This window comes from Narcine bancroftii, chromosome 13, assembly GCF_036971445.1.
Source record: "Narcine bancroftii isolate sNarBan1 chromosome 13, sNarBan1.hap1, whole genome shotgun sequence".
NCBI classification, from domain to species: domain Eukaryota; kingdom Metazoa; phylum Chordata; class Chondrichthyes; order Torpediniformes; family Narcinidae; genus Narcine; species Narcine bancroftii.
The window spans coordinates 75,985,457-76,009,612 of NC_091481.1; the positions used below are offsets into that span (position 1 = coordinate 75,985,457).

The 24,156-nt window shown below is 45.3% G+C and overlaps 1 protein-coding gene across 2 annotated transcripts; it reads right to left on the reverse strand.

Annotated features, from left to right (window-relative positions):
- Nucleotides 1-948: 948 nt before the first annotated feature.
- mrpl28 (mitochondrial ribosomal protein L28) lies at nt 949-23,779 on the reverse strand. 2 transcript variants are annotated; one of them, XR_011348076.1, is made up of 7 exons: nt 23,673-23,779; nt 16,232-16,531; nt 14,523-14,675; nt 7,568-7,702; nt 6,589-6,675; nt 2,069-2,288; nt 1,426-1,511 (listed from the first exon to the last, which is right to left on the reverse strand). XR_011348076.1 is itself a non-coding variant. In XM_069908833.1 (6 exons), exons 2-6 carry the CDS (start codon nt 16,517-16,519, stop codon nt 1,413-1,415), a joined length of 762 nt encoding a protein of 253 aa, XP_069764934.1. In that variant the 5' UTR covers nt 16,520-16,531; nt 23,673-23,778; the 3' UTR covers nt 949-1,412. The 2 variants fall into 2 exon arrangements, 1 of the variants encoding a protein (XP_069764934.1); XM_069908833.1 differs by lacking the exon at nt 2,069-2,288 and having other exon boundaries at nt 949-1,511; nt 23,673-23,778.
- Nucleotides 23,780-24,156: the final 377 nt, after the last annotated feature.

Genomic DNA, 24,156 nt, shown 5'->3' on the forward strand with positions numbered 1-24,156 from the left:
TTAAAGCTACTATCGACGTGATTTGTCTTGTTCCTGTTTTCTGCGAACTTTCTCAATGGATCCAATGATGCCTGAGGGTGGAGACCTTTCCCAAGATGCTGTGTAGCATGCCAAATGAAACCTTTCACTGTATCGCTGTACACATCAGAGAGGAAAATGAGAGATCGCTGCCCAGGTCCTTTTAATGCTAAAGTTTGCCCTCAGTACCCTACCACGATTGTCAGTCTGGATCATGGTTTTAGAGTGCTACTTGAGCCTGTCACCTTTGGAAGTCAAACCATGGTTGACATTTAATAAAATTAAATGACAAAAGTGCAGTGAAAAATTGTGATCAAGGCTATTTGCTTTATACAAACAGTAATCGCTGACTTGCACGCCAGTAAACCCCTCAGTGTCTGGCACCTGTGGGGACTGTGGATGCCAGATAAGCACATTTTCTGGTTGCCTGAGGCACACACTTACGATGCCCTAACTATTACAGCTGCATTAAGAATGAACAGTTTAAAAGACAAAAGACAGTGGCAAAATGTCAAGTCATTTGGAAAAAAAATTAGAATTGTAGTACTTAATTATGTAAAGTGAACTTTACATAAAACTTGCAAAATTTAAATTTAAATTCGAACCCCGGGTCGCTGGCTCTGTAACGTTGTGGTAACCATGCTGCTGTCATCATGAACACCCCCCCCACCCCCCCACCTCCCATCTTCCCCAAGCCTAATAGACTCTTACAAGGCAAGGATAGGGAGACACTTTTGGAGAGTCAACCTAGCACCATTGGCCGGCTGTTCACCCTGGGCACCGCCATTTTATTCAAACACAACTCTATCGAAACTTTATTCAAACAGCTGCCGTCAGTGGGGCACGGCCGGGGTGCTCCGCAGGGTGAATGCTTGCTCCCATCTCCGCCAAGAGATTGTGCGTTACTTCAGAGAACATTTATTTCAAAAATTTAGTTCCATTTTTATTTTTTCCTCATTTATTTTAATATTTATTTATTCCCTTGATTATTTTTTTTGCCAGTTGCTTGAATTCCGGATACCGGGGATTTTCTTGTATTTAGAATGACATTTCTGCGGTTTTTGTTTGCATGAAGATTTGCATCACTGGATGTTCAAAATGAATTCAAATCAATCCTTCGGTTATTCAGTGGAACAGCCACATAGTCAAACCATTAAGCTTCTTGTCCTGGGATAGGTCATCTAGAAATCCCACAGAACACGGTGAATAGCCCATCTTACACCCATTATAAAGACTCGTGTTCAGCTATCACAGGTAGCTATGAGGAAGATTTTGTAAAGTTAACCAGTACCCTTTGCGACAGATTCATCTGTCAGGCTGTAGCTTTTGCTCAACAGATGTCTCACTGGGCACACAACCCATTGCTCCATCATTTTCAAGAGCCCTGTGCTGGGTTATGACTTCTTTTCTACGATCACTGGTTCCGACAGTCGTTTCTCCAGGAGCTGCTTGACAAGTTCCTCGGTGTAAACTTTGAGCAGCGGCACTGGGTCCTAAAGAAAATATATTATTCCATAAGATATAGGAATAAAAATGGGCCATTCAGCCCATCAAGTCTTCCCTGCCATATAATCATAATCCATTTTCCCACTCAGCCCCACTGCCCGGCCTTCACCCCATAACCTTTGATGCCCTGGCTAATCAAGAACCAATCAACCTCTACCTTAAATAAACCCAATTATCAGGCCTTCACAACTGCCTGTGGCGACAAATTCCACAGATTTACCACCCTCTGGCTGAAGAAATCCCTCCGCATCTCTGTTCTAAGCGGACGCCCTTCAATCGTGAAGTTGTGCCCTCTTGCCCTGGTCTCTCCCACCATGGGAAACAACTTTTCTGCATCTACTCAGTTTTCATCCAGCTGTTTTCTAATGTCAGCACATCATTCAGGACAGCTGTTCCCCTTTTAATCTCGAGAACAGAAAATGGCCTTGGCAGCCAGAGCACAATGATTGACAAGTTAAATGTTTCCTACTTTGCAATCGTCAATGTGTAAAAGAACAAGCCACATGCAGTGAATTAGCACAGAGAGCAATGCAAGACTGAGCACCTAGATGGTACTTGGAAACTGGAAACATTCTGCCTGATGAGGTAGTGGAGGCAGAGATTCTCACAACATTCCAGTCCCAGTGTTGTTAAATGACATTAGTGTAAAGTAGGTGATGGCCAGCATGGATATGAAGGGCTGAAGGGCCTGTTCCTTTGCTGTATGACTGTGGCAAGAGCTCAGATTGATGCCTCATCCGAAAGATGGTAACTCCAGTTGTACTCTGCATGGGGATAGATAGCATAGGTTTTGTCCCTGGATGAGTAACATTACAAAATTTGCCATCAGAAAATGTTAATAAAATCTAAAGCAAACATGCCAAGCCATGCCCATAGATTGTGTCTCAATTCGTTGTCTCTCTCAAACCATACAGTGCCATGCCAAACATTCCATATATACATGTATAATAGTCGATACTGTGTAAAGGTCGATTCCCTATTTTTGGCCTAAATATCTGGTATTTTCCACATATTTTTTGGCCTTGGCCACCTGCCCATCTCAGCTCCCAACTCTGTGACCGACTTCCGTTGTCTGTCACTTGCCCATCCGAACACCAGGTGCCCCAAATTCGCACTTGCTACCTGGTCCTGGCCACCCACCCATCCGAGCTCCTGACGCCCTGGCCTCCACCCATTCAAGAGCCTGACACCCTGGCCGCCCGCCCATCTGAGCTCCCGACGCCCCGGCAAACCCGCCCATTTGAGCTCCCGACACCCCAAACTCAGTCTTAACATCCGGTCCCAGCTGCCTGCCCGCCCATCCAAGCACCTGACACCCCGAATAATGCAGGTAAAATCGAACCCCCAAATTTTATCCCCAAAATTGGCCTAAATATTCGACTATTACACATGAATTATACGCTAAATAATTCTCATCAAAAAAATAAACATGGCCAAGGCATAGAATAGATAGCTTTAAAAATAAAAAGTGCTCTAACTTAATCAAGCTTCATTTTCTGTGTGACACAGGGGGATGCTGTGACAAATTCAAGCACGTTTTAAACACACTATGTGGATGAGCCATCTAACCCACTTATCCAACTGCAATGTGTCCTATGTGGACCTTCTCCAACATTCATCAGCCCTCAAGGAACAAATGTTTGAGACATCTCTTTCTGGCCCCAGCCAGAATGATGTAACATCATTCAGTGGTGGTATCTCACACTCTACCAATTATTCCTGTGCCCAGCACCGCCTTCAACCAGCTGAAGATAAGAGTTCCACACAGCGACAGGAGGCCAATTCAAGCCTGTAATAGATCGCAGCTAACGCTATCTCCTAAACCAGGCCTGTTGAAATAAAGACACACAGAAATGCTGGAGGAACTCAGTTAGTCTCGTAGTGTCCACAGGAGAAGAGCCCTTATAACCATCTAACAGTTTACAGCACAGAAACAGGCCATGTCGGCCCTTCTAGTCCGCACCGATTTATGTGAAACTCCACTAGTTCCACCTACCCACTCCCATGCCCATAACCCTCCAACCCCCTCACATCCATGTACTCATCTCTTAAATGACAGGATTGACCCTGCCGCAACTACTTCTTCCAGAAAATCATTCCACTCAGCCACCACTCTCTGAGTGAAGAAGCATCCTCTTGTATTAGGAGTTTTGCCCCCTAATCCTTAACATGACCACTTGTACCAATCTCCCCTACCCTCAGGGGAAAGAGCCTATTCACATCTACTCTATCTATTCTCTTCATAATTTTAAATACCTCTATCAAATCCCCTCTCAACCTTCTATGCTCCAACGAATAAAGTCCCAGTCTACACAATCTTTCTCCGTATTCTAGATACTCCAATTCAGGCAACATTTTTGCACCCTCTCAACCTTATTTATATCCTTCCTATAATTTGGAGACCAGAACTGCACACAATACTCCAAATTTGGCCTCACCAAAGCCTTGAACAGTCTCAACATCACCTCCCAGCTCCTATATTCTATGCTATGATTTAGAAAGGCCAGCATACCAAAAGCCTTCTTCATCACCCTATCTACATGGGAATCCACCTTCAAGGAACGATGAACCATTATTCCATGATCCCTCTGTTCCTCTGCATTCCTCAATGCCCTCCCCTTCACTGCATATGTCCTGTTTTGATTATTCTTCCCAAAATGAAGCACCTCACACTTATCTACATTAAACTCCATCTGCCACCTTTCAGCCCACTTTTCCAAACAGTCCAAATCCTTCTGCAGTCCTTGAAAACCCTCTTCACTATCCACAACACCTCCTATTTTTGTATCGTCTTCATATTTACTCACCAAATTTACCACCCCACCATCCAAATCATTAATGCCTTTTTCAAGGTATGTTCAAAAATCAGGCAGGCATCTTAATTAAAGTCGAGAGAAAGTGGGGAGAATGGCAGGGGGGTCAAGTCCAGACCAACAAACAAAAGGTGTTAATTGGACATGATAAGAGGAAAGGTGTGAATTGATTTTGGATCTGTGAAATGAGTCAGAGGGAAAGGAGGAGACATAAGGCCCTTTCAGGTGGCCTGAACACTCCCTTGTAAAGCCGTATAAATCCCCCCCCCCCCCCGCCTTGCGGCTAAAGGCACACTCCTCTGAATGCAGCAGAAGCACCTCCGAGGCACCGATGCTAACCTTCCTTCGGGAGGGAGAAACGGGGGCGGTGGAGCGCCACTCCTGCACCATGGCTGCTCTCTGTGGCTCAAAACACTGCATAACAATGGCAGTCTTCCCTACCTATAATCCCCCACACGGCTGGAACTATTGTGGGAAACAGTTCCACCTGCATGGGGGATTATGGGTAGAGAAGACGGCCATTGCTATGCGACATATTTATGGTGGCGCTGTGGCACCAGTTGCCCCGCCTCCATCAGATCCGGAGGCACCATGAGGTGCCTCTGGATATGAACAGAGGCCCTTTCAGGTGGACTAGGCAATGCCGCAAGCAGCCTTTTAGGCATGTCACTTGAAAGATGAGTCTGCAGGTTAAGATCCACTCCTGCCACCACCCTCAAGACGGAGGGTCCACCTGAAAGGGCCTATAGAGCGAGAGAGAGAGACAGAGCTGGGGGAAAGGAGATAGTGGGGGGGGGGAAAGATGGGGAGGGGGTTTAAACGGAAACCGGAGAGGTCGATGCAGTTGGAGGGTATCCAGGCAGAAGATAAGATATTGTTCCTCAAATTTGTGGGTGGTTTTAGTCTGGCAGTGCCTGAGAACATAGTCAGACATGTCAGCAAGGGAATGGAGCAGGGAATTGAAAAGGGTGGCCACTGGGAGATTCCTGCTATTGCAGCGGACAGAGCCAGGTGCCCTATTGAGAATGGCAACGTTAATAACATATTTGAAAATCAAGAAAAAAAACTCTAAATGCTGAAAATCTGAGGTTATAACAGAAAATTCTGCAAATACTCAGAAGGTCAAGAATGATCTGTAGAACCACAAAACACTACATCATAAAAACAAGCCATTTGGCCCTTCTAGTCTGTGCTGAAATAGTCCCACTGACCTGCACCCATTCCATAACCCTCCAGATTGCTCCCATCCATGTAGCTCTCCAATTTATTCTTAAACTTAAGTGAGCCTGCATTTACCACATCAAGTGGCAGCTTGTTCCACACTCCCACCACTCTGAGTGAAGGTCTCCCTAATGTTCCCCCTAAACCTTTCCCCCTTCACCCCAAAGTCATGTCCTCACATCTTAATCTCTCCTAATCTTCTGTCTATTCCCCTCATAATTTTGTTAATCTCTAACAAATCTCCCCTCATTCTTCTACACTCCAAGGAATAAAATTCTAACCTGTTCAATCTTTCCCTGTAACTCATTACCTGAATACCCAGCAACATCCTAGTAAATGTTCTCTGCACCCTTTCAGTCTTACTGATCTCCTTCCTGTAGTTTGGCGACCAGAACTGCACACAATACTCCCCTCACCAATGCCTTATACAACCTCACCATAACATCCCAACTCCTGGACTCAATACTTTTGATTTATGATGGCCAATGCACCAAAATCTCTCTTTATAACCCAATCTACCTGAGGCACCACTTTCAGGGAATTATGAGTCTGTATTCACTGATTCCTCTGTTCCATCACACCTTTTACCTCGCACGTTCTACCTTGGTAAGACTTGGATGCAAATGAGATACCAAGTTGGCTTGCTGTCCTCCACAAATCGGAATACATGAGGCTTTGTAACATAATTCATGTAGTACGTTAAACATGAGCCTTCCAAAGAGAATGGAGGGAAGCAGATAAATGAGTCAGGTTGAGGGCCTGGTTTTATACTGCTGTATCTCCAACATGGAAATGAATCGATTGAACTTTACTGAGGGAACCTGGTTTTGAAATTCTTTACAAAGGGATTGGGACTTCCTCTTTACAGAAAGCATGATACAGAGGAAGACTATTTGGTCCATCCTGCTCCTGTTGATTCCCCTACAGACTAGGCCAACACCCCGCTTCCACTACAGCAGTTTCCAATCTCGGTGTTTTTGGAAAATCGGGTACAGCAATCGAAACAGGGTTGAGTTAAAATCCGCGTCACCTTTTTCTCTAACAGCCTCTGCTTCTCCACAGCTTCCTCGAGACTCAGGCCGACCCACTCTGCCTCCTCTTCGGGAATCACAAACGCCTGTAGCGTAACAGAGACTTGCGTCAGTTTAACAGCACAATATTGAGCATGGAAGGGAGGCACTGCATTCAACCCTTGCTGCCTGTGCAAGCTCCTTCAAAAGCCTTGAAGTAATTTCTAAAGTATCTCGCAGGACATATCAAGGCAGCCTGTTTGGCGTCGTTTTTAGCGCAACGCCTTTACAGTGCCAGCAATCAGGACCAGGGTTCGAGTCCCGTGCTGTCTGTGAGGAGTTTGCATGTTCTCCCCATGCCTGCATGGGTTTTCCCCGGGGGCTCCAGTTTCCTGCCACCGTTCGAAACATACTGGGGGTGTAGATTAATTGGGTGTAAATGGGCAGCAGGGACCCATGGGCCGAAATGGCCTGTTTTTGGCTAGCTCCCAAAATTAACAAGCAAATGCAGGAGGAACTCAGCTGATCTCACAGTGTCTATAGGAAGTGAAGATATATTACCAATATTTTGGGCCTGAGCCCCTCCTCAAGATATAAACAAAGAATCTGAATAAAGACTGGGGAGAGAAATGGGGAAAATGGGGGGAGGGAGGAGTCCAGACTAATAGACAAAAAGTATTAATTGGGTATGATGAGAGGAAGGGTGAGAATTTAATTTGGCTCGGTGAAAGGGGGTAGAGGGAAAATGGAAAACGGAGAGAGACACAATTAACAAACTCTGCACACATCAGTCAAGGTCAGGATTGAACTGGAGCGGAGGATGCAGCTCTACGAGATGTGCCACTGTGTTCTTGGGCCACGGATCTGCTAAAGATCCATCAGACCCCCCTTGTGATTTCAATTTTTGCCTTAACCTGAAGCAGGACCACCCCCAATTTCTGTCGCCCCTTCACCTGAACATCACACTCAAGCAAGCACATCTCAGGTTTGACACCGCACCTTGTATTTCTCGTAAATGCGCTCTCGTTTGATTGGATCATCAGGGTAAAGCTCTGTGTCCTTGCGAGCAAGCCTCTGCAGCATCGCACGTTTCAGGTTCATCCCCAGGTTTGAATTCAGGTCGACCTTCGGTGTCTAAGGATCAGGTGGCAAGAAAATAAATGCTGATTGGGTTGAAAGGTAATGTTCCTCAAATGGTGCCTGAAGCACCTAATCCAGAATGACCCATCCGGCGAGCGTAGCAGTTAGAGGCGTCATGGTCGGTGTCACAGTTAGTGCAACGCTCTTACAGCACCAGCAACGCAGGTTCGAATCTGGCGCCGTCCATAAGGAGTTTGTACATTCTCCCCAAGCCTGCATAGGTTTCCTCCTGGAGCTCCAGATTCCTCCCACCCTTCTAAACATACGGGGGGTTGGGCGGCACGGGCTCGTGGACTGGAAGGGCCTGTTACCATGCTGTATGTGTACATTTAAAATTTAAATTTATAATAGGCAGCGCTTGCAGAGAGAAATGCAGAGTTAACCTTCAGGTCAAAAGACCTTATCAGAACTGGGAATGAGAATAAATAAGCAATGAGAACCTGGAGAGACTCAGCAGGGCAGGTGGCATTCATGGACAGAAAGGGATGTGATTAAACAAGCTCCTTTTAAATTGCAGAAAAGGGAATATCAGTGACCGGGTAAGGGCAGGGTGGTTGTTGATTTAAATCCTCTGCTAAATGTGTTAATGAGGTCAGTTAGAAGGTGATATTACATACAAAAAACAGCATAATAGCTTGCAAATGGCAAAGTTATTCCCAGCAGGTCGGGTCATGGCCATGAAAAGAGAAAATAAGAGCCGCTATCATAAGGGCATTTCAAGTCAGGCCTCCGCCTTGAGGCCGGCTAAATAGCGGATGGAAAACTAAGAATTTACCTTTCAGACAGCGCCCTAAAATGCTGCTCCAGCATCCCATTCATATCCAGAGGCACCTCTTAGCACCCTCTGGAGCCAAAGGAGGCGGGGAGACTGGTGCCACAGCGCCATCTGTCATAAAAACGCAGCAGAGCAATGGCCGTCTTCTCTACCCATAATCCCCCAGGCAGCTGGAACTGCTCTGTGTTTTGAGCCGCAGTTAGCGGCCCAGTGTGGCTGTCCCAGCCCTCACTAACTGCCCCTGCTGACAAATCCCGCTGCCCCGAATGCCCAGAAGCTCCCAGCTGTATCGCCAGTCCCCGCTGCCCTGCCAGCCTCCGCTGACAGCTCCCGCCAGCTCCCACTGTCATGACTGCCCCGCCAGCCCCCACTGACAGCTCCCGCTGCCCCAATGGCTCCCGCTGTCTCGACTGCCCCGCTGACCTCCGCTACCCTGCCACTCCTAAACAGCTGCTTAGCACGGCTGTATATTCAGATCGATTATCCCTTCGGAGACAGCCTCCGCACATTCAGAGAGGTTACGTGTTTTGGCGGACATTCTCCACCTTTACATTTGGACTTTTGCCTTATCTGAATGGGCCTATAGATCTGCATGGGCCTATAGATGACCTATAGATCTGAATGGGCCTATAGATCTGCATGGGCCTCTAGATCTGAATGGGCCTATAGATGGCCTATATATCTGAATGGGCCTATAGATCTGAATGTGCCTAGAGATGGCCTATAGATCTGAATGGGCCTATAGATCTGAATGTGCCTAGAGATGGCCTATAGATCTGAATGGGCCTATAGATCTGGATGGGCCTAAAGATGGCTGCCTCTGAAACAGACAGAGAAAGTGACTTCTCTGAAATTCCCAAAAAGTGCTCGTAATATCAACTAAGTTTTATTTTCTCTCTTTCCCAGTTGAAGGATATCTGACCTGAAATGTTAACTTAAGTTTCCCTTTTTACATATAATACCTGTCCTGTTTCCACCATTTTAAATTAAATTTAGACATACAGCACAGTAACAAGTCTTCCTTGCCCACGAGCCTGTGCGGTCCAACTACCCCAATTAACGTACAACCCCCATACGTTTTGAAGCGTGAGAGGAAACCAGTACAGCTGGAAGAAACCCACGCAGGTGCGAGGAGAACATACAAACTCCTTAGCGCCGGATTCGAATTCAGTAATAGTGTGCACTGACCACTACACAAACCGTGTCACACCATATTTTCTGCTTAAATTTCAGATTTCTAGCATCTGTAGGTTTTTCAAGCTCCAAGTGTGGTAAATACAGATTACATATTAGCCTATATTTACAATGTGTTATTATTATTGTCTACAGTCCAGAACAGGATTAACCTATTGAACCCATATATTACCTTGCCAGATATATTAGCTGAAATACAGTTCTGTATGTATACAATATCTTGGCTATTTAGTCAATACGGATAAACTATAGTATCCCATACTGTACATTACTTCACTAAGTATACAATATGGTGTCTGCACCATGTCCAAATCACGTAACATCCTATTTCACAGAACGTATCGTGGACGTTAAGCGACACATGACTGTACTCGAAAAGGTAACCAGATTTCTGTAGTATTGTAATGAATGGCATTAAAACCGCATAAAACTAATAAAAACAATGACTAATGATTAGGAACAACTGTGTGTATGCACTTCAGACTTAAATTTAACAATATTATGATTGCTCAATCATATCTACGGATGTCTACAAGTCAGCTGATCGTAACCTGGGACGAGCCTGGATGGGAAAAGGATGCCTTATGTAGTTACACATCAAATCAGATGTGATCTGACATCTGAATTTTCAATGGCACAGCTGTTGCCTCGCAGCGCCAGATACCTGGGTTCAATCCTGATTCCTGGTGTGGTCTGTGTGGACATTGCACCTTCTCCCTGTGCCTGCTTGGATTTCCCCCTCAGTGCCCCAGCTTCTTGCTAAGGGCTGGAAGGTTAATTGCATGTTGTAAATTGTTCCTGGTGTGTGGTGATTGGTAGACTCTGGGGAGGGTTGATGAGAACGTGGAGCCAGCGGGGTGGGAGTATGGATCGAGCTGCCAGCTGAAGTGGTGAATGCAGGCTCTATTTTAATATTTAAGAAAAATTTGGACAGGTTCATGGGTATGGACTGGGTGAAGGTCAGTGAGACTAGGCGAACTGTGCTGTAATAACATGGGACAACATTTTTTTTCCTTTATTATTTAAGAATAATTTGGACAGGTTCATGGGTATGGACTGGGTGAAGGTCAGTGGGACTAGGCAAACTGTGCTGTAATAACATGGGACAACATTTTTTTTCCTTTATTATTTAAGAATAATTTGGACAGGTTCATGGTTATGGACTGGGTGAAGGTCAGTGAGACTAGGAAAAATGTGCTGTAATAACATGGGACAACATTTTTTTTCCTTTATTATTTAAGAATAATTTGGACAGGTTCATGGGTATGGACTGGGTGAAGGTCAGTGGGACTAGGCAAACTGTGCTGTAATAACATGGGACAACATTTTTTTTCCTTTATTATTTAAGAATAATTTGGACAGGTTCATGGGTATGGACTGGGTGAAGGTCAGTGAGACTAGGAAAAATGTGCTGTAATAACATGGGACAACATTTTTTTTCCTTTATTATTTAAGAATAATTTGGACAGGTTCATGGGTATGGACTGGGTGAAGGTCAGTGGGACTAGGCAAACTGTGCTGTAATAACATGGGACAACATTTTTTTCCCCTCAAAAGGTTTGCTTCCTGAAAATAAATTGGGGATTATGATAGACAACTTCAAGATGAACACAGAGATCATTTCAGATTTGCTGTATCACATGGGAAGTTGGAGAAACATTAAATTACCTTTTATTGAATTTCGCATGTTTAAACACAGTGTTAGTTCAACTGATCCAACAATGTTTTGCTGCTGATTTTAGTTTGTACTCTGCATCTGATGCCTCTCTGTCACTGTCCAACAATAGTTGGCTGGCACTGATGGATTCCAGTGGCCCTGATCCTGCTTTTCTACAATTGCAATGCTCTGGTGAAACCTTTCACTGTGTTCGTCTCTGACTACACCAAGATCAGCGGGGAAGGTGTCGAAGTGCGAAGGCAGAAAATGAATTTTCACCGACATGTGGCACTTCATGGTTTTTTTTTTTAAATTTTTTTTATTTTTCACACCATAAATCACATTAGCCATGATATACACTATTTCTTTTTCACACATATACAGTGACTTTTTCTCCCCCCCCCCCTCCTCCCAAGCCACCCCCCCACCCCCCCTCTCATCCATTTTAGGTATACAATCTAGGTTGCATTAAGCCAGTCAGACAATGTTGTCATTCAACAAAAATACACCAGAAATTCTACTGAGTCCATTCTTTTCTTTCCTTCTCCTTCCATCAACTTAGGTAATGTTTGTCCCCGGTAGGTTTTCGCTATTGTATTTAATGTAAGGCTCCCATACTTGTTCGAATATTTCAATATTATTTCTTAACCTATATGTTATTTTTTCTAATGGAATCCATTTATTCATTTAAATTTAGTAGTTTCTTCCTTTTAATTTGGTTATGTATTCCATTAATATTTAAAGTCATATAGTTCAGCGTAGCCCTTTTATATTTTGTTTATCTTCTCTTTCCGTTTTTCCATCATTACCTTTCCTCCTTTTCCATTTCTGTTTTCTTATTTTCAACTCTTTATAAGACAACATTCCTACAACATCCAACATTTTCCTTATTCTCCTATTTCTATCTTATTTATCCCCAATCTCCCCTTCCCCTCCTGAGTTGTCCTTTATCCCTTGTCGGACAACCACATCTCCCCTCTCCATTTGGATTTGCGAATCCACTCTCAAGCGTCAACTGATTTTGCAGTGACCGCTATTTCCCCCCACCCCGCCCCCCCCAGAAAAGATTTCACTTTTCATATGTCACAAAGGTCACTCTTTTAATTCCCTCCTTATTCTCTCTATTCCATTACCTTCCCTTATTAATTCTTGTCTATACTATCTATATTTTCCTCTAAGTACAGATACATTCATGTATGCTCATTGTCTCTATTCACTCTTATACCTCTTTACCCGCATACATATCAATCGTGATCATTTTTACTCTCATTACCCGTCTTCATCCCTCAGTCTATTTTTGTCTTTACCCACATACATATCAATCATGATCATTTTAACTCTCATTACCCGTCTTCCTCCCTCAGTCTATTTTTGTAATTGTTCTGCAAATTTTCGAGCTTCTTCTGGATCCGAGAATAGTCTGTTTTGTTGTCCTGGAATAAATATTTTCAATACCGCTGGATGCTTTAGTATAAATTTATACCCTTTCTTCCATAAAATCGCCTTTGCTGTATTGAACTCTTTTCTCTTCTTTAGGAGTTCAAAACTTATATCTGGATAAATGAAGATTTTTTGCCCTTTATACTCCAGTGGTTTGTTGCCCTCTCTTACTTTTTCCATTGTCTTCTCCAGTACCTTTTCTCTTGTACTATATCTTAGGAATTTTACTACAATAGATCTTGGTTTTTGTTGTGGTTGTGGTTTAGAGGCCAATACTCTATGTGCCCTTTCTATTTCCATTTCTTGCTGTAGTTCTGGACATCCTAGGGTCTTAGGGATCCAATCTTTTATAAACTCCCTCATATTCTTGCCTTCTTCATCTTCCTTAAGGCCCACTATCTTTATGTTATTTCTTCTGTTATAATTTTCCATTGTATCTATTTTTTGAGCTAGTAGTTCTTGTGTCTCTTTAGTTTTTTTATTAGATTCCTCCAATTTCTTTTTTAAGTCTTCTACCTCCATTTCTGCGGCTACTGCCCGCTCTTCCATCTTGTCCATTTTCTTTCCCATTTCTGTTAAGGTCATCTCTATTTTATTCATTTTCTCTTCTGTGTTGTTTATTCTTTTTCTTAAATCATTAAATTCCTGTGTTTGCCATTCTTTAAATGACTCCATGTATCCTTTAATAAGAGAAAGTATATCCTTTACCTTGCCTTTCTTTTCTTCTTCTATTTCACTGTACGCTTCCTCTTCTTCTTCCTCTGGGTTGACCATCTGTTGTTTCTTTGGTGCCCTTTCCTCCTCTTCTTTCTTGTTTCTATTGTCTTCTGTGGTCTCTTCTTGCTGCAGGTGTTCTGCAGCTGTCGTTGCCGGCTGTGGAGATCGACTCCCCAGCTGGTCCCCCCCTCCCGTCGGTGTGTTTTTTTTTCATGCGCGGTTGCGCACTTTTACTCGGCTCTGCGAGCCATTTTTGTAGTCCATTATTTACCGACCTGAGGGAGCGGGTTTCTCTCTCCGCAGCGGGCCTCTTCGGACAGGTAAGGCCTTCACCTTTTTCCTCCTTTGTCTTCTCTTCCTCTCTTCTTACCGTTGCTTTCGATTTTTCTTTTTTTGTCGCCATCTTCTTTCCACCTTTATACTCACTTTTCTGTAACTTTTATTTCTGTGCCTTTGTGTTTTCCTTTGTTTTTCCCGACTTTTCTGGAGAGGGCTGGAGTTCACCGTCCGGACCACTACTCCATCACGTGACTCCCTCTGCACTTCATGGTTTTGAAGACTTAAAATATGACAGGAAATCACAAAAATAGGTTATATCTGAAAAACTGTACGTGATAGGAAAATTTTAAGACGATTTTCCTGATCAGCAGCCTAAAATCCATAAAATGCACCCAAAAGTGCTCTTCATTGTCCAATGTTATCTAATTTGAATAAGATTGGATTGGTTTAAAATGGGTGATTGATAGTACAAGGCAAGGTGACTGAAGGGATTGCATCTATGCTGTATCCCTCCGTGACCATGGGAGTTGCTAAATGAAGAGTAAACAGGATCGTTAAAGAACAGATGACTGAGAATTTGGATTGTTCCTATGAAGAAAGAGCAGGAAATTTCTATGATCCCACCTGCCACTTTGACTCCACTAAACTTTCCTGACTTCAGGATGTAAACAGGAGTTCTCGGGCAAACAGGGTGGGTGGACCGTAATGAGCAAACATGCAGACGGCTCGACTGAAATCCGAGAGACTCTGACCTTCAGGATGTAGAAATCGAAGCCGTAGGATGCATCCACCAGGTCCAGGGTCCGCATTGTCACTGGGATGTTGAATGTCGTGTCCAGGATTTCACTGTAAAGCTTTCGCACAAAGATCTGTGGCTTCCATGTTTTCCTCAACCGAGTGGAGAGCTGCAGACGGGACAAACAGATTTTCAGATTTATTTCTTGTCAGAGAACATACATCACATCACATACAACCCTGAGATTCTTTTTCCTGCGGGTGAGGCAGAATGACCACTTATTGATGGTGCTAAAAACTGTATTCAATGTACACATGTAAACAAATAAAGCAATGCAAACAAACTGTGTGCAATACAGAGAGAAAAAAAAAATCAATGAATTGCAAAAGAGTCCTTGATTGAGTTTGTGGTTGAGGAGTCTGATGGTGGGGGATATGGACAGCAGCTGTTCCTGAACCTGGTGGTGCGAGTCTTGTTGCACCTCTTTTCAGTTGATAGCAGTGAGAACAGAGCGTGTGCTGGGTGACATGGATCCTTGATGATTGCTCTCTGACAGCAGTGTTCCCTGTAGATGTTCTCAATAGTCGGGAGGGTTTTGCCTGCGATGTCCTGGGCTGAGTCCACTACCTTCTAGAGAGTTTTACACTCAGGGGTATTGGTGTCCCCATTACCAGGCTGTGATGCAGCTGGTCAGCACATTTTGAGCCACACATCTGTAGAAATGTGCCATGATTTCCGATGTCATTCCAAACCTCCGCAAATTCCTGAGGAAATAGAGGTGCTGACGTGCTTTCTTTATGATCCCGTTAGTGTGTTGGGTCCAGGAATGATCCTCCAAGATAATGACTCCAAAGAACTTAAATTTGATGACCCTCTGCACCTCTGATCCCCCAATGATCACAGGATCGCCCACCTCTGGTTTTCCATTCCCTAAGCAGGCAATGAAAGACCGAAACTGCACAGCAGCGGCTTCACTCGAGTTGCAGACACCAGCTCTCAAACATTCCACCTGCATGCCTTATCAAATTCCTCTTGTTCTGGTCTCCTGAACTTCACCTGGAACTTAGTGACAACCCTGCCCAGAAAGAATGATGGGAACAAAGTCTGAGCTTTACTACATGAAATTGGGCCCTTGGCCCAACTCCATGTCAACGTGAGCTAGTCCCCATCTGCCTGCATTTTGGCTCGTATCCTTCTAAACCTTCCCTATCCATGAACCTGTCCAAATTAAATGTTGTATCTGTACCCTCTCTGACTACAGCTTGTTCCACACAGCCACCACCTTCAGGTGAGCTAAAGGTGCTCAATGGGACCCTTTGAAATCTTTCCCATCGCACCTTAAATCTATGCCTTCAAGTTTTTGAGTGCAGTTTTTTTTTGCACGACCAATAAGTGGTGATTCTGCCTCGCCCACAGTAAAAGAATCTCAGGGTTGTACGTGATGCCATGTATGTGCTCTGACCATAAATCTGAAACTTTGAACTTTAGAATCCTCTACCCTGAGATTAAAAATTATAACTACCTTATCAATGTCCCACATCATTTTATATAGTTTACCTGTAAAATCCCCTGTCAGTCTCTGACATTCTGGGGAGAAATTATACATTAAGGCAGAGAATGTTAACCTTAGGGTGGTGCTGATGGGTCAACATTCTCAACACCTTGGAAGCAGCAGGCAAGAAAATATTAGAACCTCTTACACTATTGGATGATATCACTCCCTACCTTGTCATTATTGGCATATCGGAAGCCGTTTATGTAGCCCTCTCCTCCCCACAATCCATGCTGTGACTCTGGGGGAAAGTAGAGGGGAATTGGAATATCTTGCACTCGCTCTGGTTGCCCAGTATGCGGGTTCCGCTTATATTTAACCCCGTGCGGCTTAAAATGAACGGGCACAGGCTCCTGCTTTTCATGGAGGGACCGGAGATAATGTGCAGGCAGCCGCGCTTGGATCCCTTGTTTCAGCCGCAGGGCAGCCCAGATCTTGGGTGGGTACTTGTGAAGTGGCATCTCTCGCCAGACCTAAAATGGAATCACAAAGTCACTTCAATTAAAAGACAGGACTGCAGGCACACGACGGCAGTTAAATGGTAGCAATTCCATCCAACTCAGAATGAAGCATGCATTAAGGACCAGGTACATCATAACTACTTGCGTTTATAACTATGTAGGCTTGGATATCCTAATTCAAAGAAACAAACTTGTGCCAAGCTAACAGAGTACTGAAGTGCTCCCAGAAATGATTCCATCTTTACTTATTTTTAAAATTTTGCCAGCAACTGGCAAAAAAAAATCAAGGAAAATAAATTGAAAAAAATAAAATAATTGGTAAAAATTACGTGTTTAAAATTGTGAAAGTAAATGTTCTCTGAAGTAACACATAGCCCTTTGGGTGAAGATGGGGGCAAATATTCAGCCACCCTTAGTCAGGCTTTGCTCATAGCAGCTGTTTGAATAAAGTTGTGTGAAACTGCAGTGGCGTCGCGCAGGATGAAGAGCTGGTTGATGCTGCTCGCTGTTGGGGCGACTCTCTTCAAGTGCCTCCTTATCCCTGCTTAGTAAGAGTCGCCCCAGTCAGAGGTTTTATCCGTAAACTTGGGGGGGGGGGGGGGGGTTAATTGTATATAATCTTATTGTTCATCTGTTGGGTGGCTCCATGGAGGGGAGGAACCTGCAGATGCAGTGATGGTTTAGTTTTCAAAAAAAAAGTGACTCAAAATACAGTTAAAATACTGTACCCCCCATTAACCTAACGTACATTTTGAAGGGGTGGGAGGAAACAGAGTGCCTGGAGGAAGTCCACGCAGACAGGGAGAGCATACAAACTCCTTATGGATTGTGCTAATTTTGAACCCAGGCTCACTGGCAATGTAATAGCGTTGCGCTAACCACACCAAGTGTTTTCTGAACCCTCAGGTGGGTCAAAAAGGACAGTCACTGTTTAAAGAGCAGCATAAAAATAGGCCTGTCAGCCCACAAAATCTGTGCTGATTGTCCAGCGCCTATCTACATTAATCCAGTTTTACTGTCCATACATTCCCATCAACTATCCCCAGATTCTGCAACTGTTGGAATCTAGGGGTTAAAACAGTATAAAATAAATGATTAATTAATAAGTGTATATTTACTGCATGGTTCAGGGAAAAAGGAATGTGATTAAGTGGCAATCACAGCAGGGAGCAAAGTTGGCTGAGCAAAATTGTCTCTCCAAAATACAGGGAGAGGAAATGCATAAAACAATTTAGGAGGAATGCTCAAACGAAATGAGGTGGTGAGTAGTAAGCACAGGAGACACAGGCCAGATCAGAACAAAGAATGGCCTGTAAGAAACAAAGGGAATGGAAAACAAGTCTAGGAGGAAGATTAAGGCAGGAGGAGGTGTTAAAGAGAACAGCAGAAATTGGCAGGACAAGAACAGAATGGTGATTAGAGATATCTGGGGATGAATTAATTTCTGATCAACACAATGGGATAGTCTGGCCAGGAGGATTAACATGGGAGTGCTACACCCCAGATATCTGCAAAACAGGAGATGACTTGTGATAACGCTTATGCAAAAAAGATCTAGCAAAGGAAGCCAACTTTTGTTCTGTATGATAAGGTTGACCTATATAAACTGAACCAACTGGACAATAGGGGTCAGTCTCGGGGAGTAGCTCACTGGCAGGTGACCTATGAACTAACAGACTGACCCAGAGCTCTGTTAAGTTTTATTCTTGTGCTGTGTAATAAATTGACTGTTGAACCGAATACCTTCTCCTATCACTTCATTCAAAGAACGTGCTGGACTCAGACTACACATAGACTAAATTAAGAGTAAGTTAAAGCCAGAGTCCAACACAACTCACCTACACACTGGGGACCAATTAACCTACCAACAACATATCCGTTTAGCAGTAACCAACAAACTGTTGGAGGAGCTCAGTAAATCAAGCAGTCTCAGTGGGGCAAATTTTTAATTTTTTTTAAAACCGAAAATACTTTATTCACAATAAATTATTTACTAAAGGAAAACCGTTCAATCTGTTCCCAGCCTTATTTTCATATCCATACATACCCATCATCGTGCAGTGTTACATTTGATTCTATTTACACTGTTACCACCCCTGTGGCACCTTGTCGCTTCTCTCTCCCTCTGTTGTTTGAGGGACTTCCCCTTGGTCTCAGCCCCTCCATGCCCGGTAACAGGAGGACTCTACACTGTGGTTCTTCCCCACAGCACCCTTGTGTCAGCTGCACCTCAGTGCGTCCCTCAGCACGTACTCCTGCAGCCCGGAATGTGCCAGTCAGCAGCATTCCCCCTCCAACATCTCCGTGTGCTGGAAGACCGACAACGGTTTCTGGCAGACCAAAGTGCATCCTTCACCAAGGATCTGGATGTCGGCCTCTGCGTGCAACTCCAGAAACAGCCCATAGATCAGAGAGTTTTCTGTCGTGCTGCTGCTGGGGATGAACCATGACAAAGATCCTTGAATCCATCTCCATCCACCACAGCCATCTTGGGGACATGTGTGGTGGGTGATGTTCCGGTTGTATAGAAAGGATCTGACTGGGAGGACTCCTCTCACTGCCAGTCAGACCACATCCAGGTGCTCTGGTGATGAGGCATTCCTCCAGATGACCTGAACGGGCTGCTCAGGGAACCATCCCACCGTATCCTCGTATCTTAGTGTCTGCAGGATGGAGATTGAGTCTTTACCTCCTTTGGACGCTGCGTAACCTGCTGAATTCCTCCAGCGTTTCACAGATTTTGCAGACTTTTGCATTTCACCAGCACCTCACTACTTCAGCAGTCCTATTTGAACCCTAACCTCTGGGTGGAGTTTGCATATTCTCCTTCTGTCAGCAAGGGTTTCTCCCTCATGGTAAAAAGATAAAATAGATTGCAGTAAATGCTGGAATCTGGAGCAGCAAGACCTCGGTGGGAGAAACCAAATGATTAACATTGTGGGCGAGAACCCTTCAAGTCTCAAAGAAGGGTTCCAGCTGAAATCTTTGACCATTCATTTTCTCCATCTGATGTTGCCCAAGCTGCTGAGTTTTTTCATCTGACTTTGCTCCTGCAAAAAAGTCTAGCGATTTGATGCTTTCATTTTAAAACTCCGCCCTCAATGCAACTGAAGAGAGATCAACAATAATCAACTTGAACAGGAGGAGAGACTCAGGGCACTCATGGATCTTCCTGCTTGTACCTGCACAGCAAGAGCTTCATTTCTAATGCAAGATCAACAGCATTCTGCCACAGGAAGGAGGTACAAGAACCTGAAGATGAACATCCAACAGCCTCTTCCCCTCTGCCATCAGATTTCTGAATGGACAATGAACCACAGTCATTGCCCTATTTTTTTCCTCATTTTTCACATTATTTATTTCTACATATTGTATTCACAGAATTGTAATTTATAGCAATTTTGCTCCTTTATCGCTGCAGAAAAATAACAAATTTCGTGACACAAGTTCATGCAATGAACGGAATTCTGATTCCGTCCATGTCCAACGAACACCTTTTGTCTGTGGGTCTGTACTCCTCCCCCTGCTCCTTCTCCCCAGGTCAGGTGTGAAACCCGGATGTCTGAAGACACTGTTATTGTATTTAAAACACAGAAATGCTGGAGGAACTCAGCCGGTCTCACAGCATCCATTGGAGGTAAAGATATATTACTGAGCCCTTCTTCAAGGTATAAGTGAAAAGTGAATGAATTAAAGTCTGGGGAGAGGAAGGGGGAAGAATGGTGGTGCGAGGGGGGGTCCAGACAAAAGATAAATGGTGTTAATTGGATCTGATATGGGGGAGGGTGAGAAGTGGTTTTGGCTCGTGAACGGAGACAAAGTGGGGGGGGGGGGGGGTGTGGGAAAGAGAGAGAGAGAACTAGAGGAAAGGAGACAGGGATGAAGATGGGGGGGGGGGGGATTTTAACAAAAACCAGAGAGGTCAACGTTAATGCCCTCCGGTTGGAGGGCGCCCAGACAGAAGATGAGGTGTTATTCCTCCAATTTGCAGGTGGTCTCAGCCTGGCAGTGCATGAGATTGTGTACAGTAAGGGAATGGGACAGGGAAATGAAATGGGTGGCCACTGGGAGATCCACGGTATTGTGGCAGACAGAGCCGAGGTACTCAATGAAGCTGCGTCAATCTCTTCAATAGAGAGGAGACCACAAGTGGACACTTTGAAGAACTGTATGGGGTTCCGAATGGTGGTGAGGGAGGACGTGTGAGAGGTGGTCACAGAAGTAGGTGCCAAGGAGACAGTTGATGCAGAGGGATGAGTGGACGAGAGTCACAGAAGAGGCAGTCCCTATGTAAGGCAGAGAGGGGAACATATATCTGATAGTGGGATCACATAGTAAGTGGTGGAAATGGCAGAGGAGGATGTGTTGGATGCGGAGGCTGGTGGGGTGGTGAGTGAGCACAGGGGGAGTCCTGTTGTCATTGGGCAGAGAGCCCAGGGCAGATGTGTGGGTAATGGAGGATATATGTGTGACAGCTGAGTTGATGGCAGTGAAGGGGAAGCCATGTTGATTCAAGAATGAGGAAATCTCTGATGATCTGGCATGGAAGACCCCTTCCTGGGAGCAGGCGCAACGGAGATGGAGGACTTGAGGATAGGGAAGAAAATGGAATCCCTACGGGTGACAGGTTGTGAAGAGGTGCAGTCCTCCCTCACCACCATTCAGGCCCTCCACTCTCTCTTCCAGCCTTTAATTCAGTCGCCTGCCTACTTTTTACATACCTTGAAGAAGGGCTCAGGCCTGAAACCTGGATCTGTGGAATGCACTGCCACAGAGAGCCTATCAGACATGATCCGATAGGCTTGACGGGCCAATTGGCCTACTCCAGCACCTATTGACCATAGGAGGTATCTTTACCTCCTATGGGCACTGGCTGAGTTCCTCCAGCATTTCTGTGTGTTTTTACCACTCTCCCCACTTGCCCCCATCCTCTGACTGTTGCCTGAGTCCAGGGCCTCTCCTTCACCAGGTGCCGTGGACGCTGCCCACCACCCAAGGATACCCCAGGGGTGCAATCAACATGGCGGTTGAGGCAAGATGGAGGCTATTCCTTTTCACTTTCCCCTTCCCTTGGTGTTCCCACCTCCAAGTACTGACCAGAAGCTAAGCAGGCTCAGGCCTAGTCAGTACTTGGAGGGGAGACCGCTTAGGAACTCCAGGTGCTGGAGGTTTCTCCCCTTTCCCCTCTCCTTTCTCCCCTTTCCCCTCTCCTTTCTCCCCTCTCCCCTCTCCTTTCTCCCCTCTCCCCTCTCCTTTCTCCCCTCTCCCCTCTCCTTTCTCCCCTCTCCCCTCTCCTTTCTCCCCTATCCCCTCTCCTTTCTCCCCTATCCCCTCTCCTTTCTCCCCTATCCCCTCTCCTTTCTCCCCTTTGTCGGACTCTGGCTTTACCCTACCCTCAATTTAGTCTATGTGTCGTCTGAGTCCAGCATGCTCGTTGAATGAAGTGATAGGAGAAGGTATTCGGTTCAACAATCCGTTTATTACACAGCACAAGAATAAAGCTTAACAGAACTCTGGTTCAGTCGTAAGTTCATAGGTCACCTGCACAGTGAGCTATTCCCCAAGACTGACCTCTACTGTCCAGTCTCTACAGTTTATATAGCTCAACCTTATCATACAGAACAAAAGTTGGCTTCCTTTGCTAGATCTCATTATCATACAGAACAAAAGTTGGCTTTCCTTGCTAGATTTCTTGCATAAGATTTATCACAAGTAATTTCCTGCTCTGCAGATATCTGGGGGTATAGAGCTCCCTTCTTAATCCTCAAGGCCAGAATATCTTGTTATTTCAGAAATCAATTCATACCCCAGATATTTCTAATTATTTCTTTGTTCTCATTTGGCCATGTTCTTCTGTTCTACTCAACACCTCCTTCTGCCTTCTTACTGAGTTGTTCCATTCTCTTTGTTTCTGACAGTCTCTGTCAGGATTCTCTTTGTTCTTGTCTGGCCATCGGCTCCTGTGCTAATCAACACCTCCTTTTCCCTTAACCTTCCTACTAAATTGTTTCCTACCTATTCTCTCTTTTGTATTTTGGGAGCAGGCAATTCTAAACCTACTGTAATCAGCCAACTTTGCTACATACTGTGGCTGCCCCTTACTTACATTACTCTTTCCCTTCACTATGAGGTAAATATTAAATTGTTACATAGTACTGGATTCATGTATACAAACTGAATAGTACATAAGCATATATTCTACATATTTTCTATGATTAATTAACCCTATATTCCAACACCTTTCCCCTCCCCTTTCTCCCCATCCCCTTCCCTTTCTCCTCTTCTGTCTCCCCCTCCCTCTCTGCACCTCCCTCCACTCCCCTCCACCTGCCCCCCTTCCCCCTCCCCTCTCTTTCACTCCACCTTTCCTCTCCTCCCCTTTCCTCCTCTCCTCTCCTCCCCTCCCCCTTTCCTCCTCTCCTCCCCTCCCCCTTTCCTCCTCTCCTCTCCTCCCCTCCACCTTTCCTCCTTCCCTCTCCTCCCCTCCCCCTTTCCTCCTCTCCTCCCCTCCCCTCCACCTTTCCTCCTCTCCTCCCCTCCCCTCCACCTTTCCTCCTCTCCTCCCCTCCCCCTTTCCTCCTCTCCTCTCCTCCCCTCCACCTTTCCTCCTTCCCTCCCCTCCACCTTTCCTCCTTCCCTCCCCTCCACCTTTCCTCCTTCCCTCCCCTCCACCTTTCCTCCTCTCCTCTCCTCCCCTCCACCTTTCCTCCTCTCCTCCACCTTTCCTCCTCTCCTCTCCTCCCCTCCACCTTTCCTCCTTCCCTCCCCTCCACCTTTCCTCCTTCCCTCCCCTCCACCTTTCCTCCTTCCCTCCCCTCCACCTTTCCTCCTTCCCTCCCCTCCACCTTTCCTCCTTCCCTCTCCTCCACCTTTCCTCCTTCCCTCCCCTCCACCTTTCCTCCTTCCCTCCCCTCCACCTTTCCTCCTCTCCTCTCCTCCCCTCCACCTTTCCTCCTCCCCTCCACCTTTCCTCCTCTTCTCTCCTCCCCTCCACCTTTCCTCCTTCCCTCCCCTCCACCTTTCCTCCTTCCCTCCCCTCCACCTTTCCTCCTCTCCTCTCCTCCCTTCCCTTCCCCTCCCCTCCCCTCCCTTCCCTTCCCTTCCCCTCCACCTCCCCTATCCGCAGACCCTGCATCATCAAAATCACACTTACGCTGTGCCGCAGGCTTCTCTCTGCCAGCAAGGCCTTCAGCGAACATCCCGCCTCTCCCCGCTTCTCATTAGCCAATCATCCTCGCCGACGGATCATGGCTCTGCAGGTTGATTGGAACATTCGTTGGTCTATCACACAAGCCCCACCCTTCTCTCAGGAACCGTCTCATAATTACCCATTGCTTCAGATGAAGGGAAGGTCGCTAACTTGCCAGCTGTTGAAAACGAAGAGAGAATCTAACCCAATGAACACATCCGAATGTGGGACACATTTCGCTGACACTATAATTGTGTAAATGATCATTTCGTGCTAATTTAAATAGGAAATACATAGAGTGGCAGGATGCTTTTTTTTTCAAGTTCAAGTTTAATGCCATATTCTACTTGGTGCAGAGAGAAAGGTTCTTTCATGGGCAATCAGGCAGGTCAATTTTTGCATCCATACAGCCATGGACAGTGTGAAAGTGTACAATTACAGAGGATAG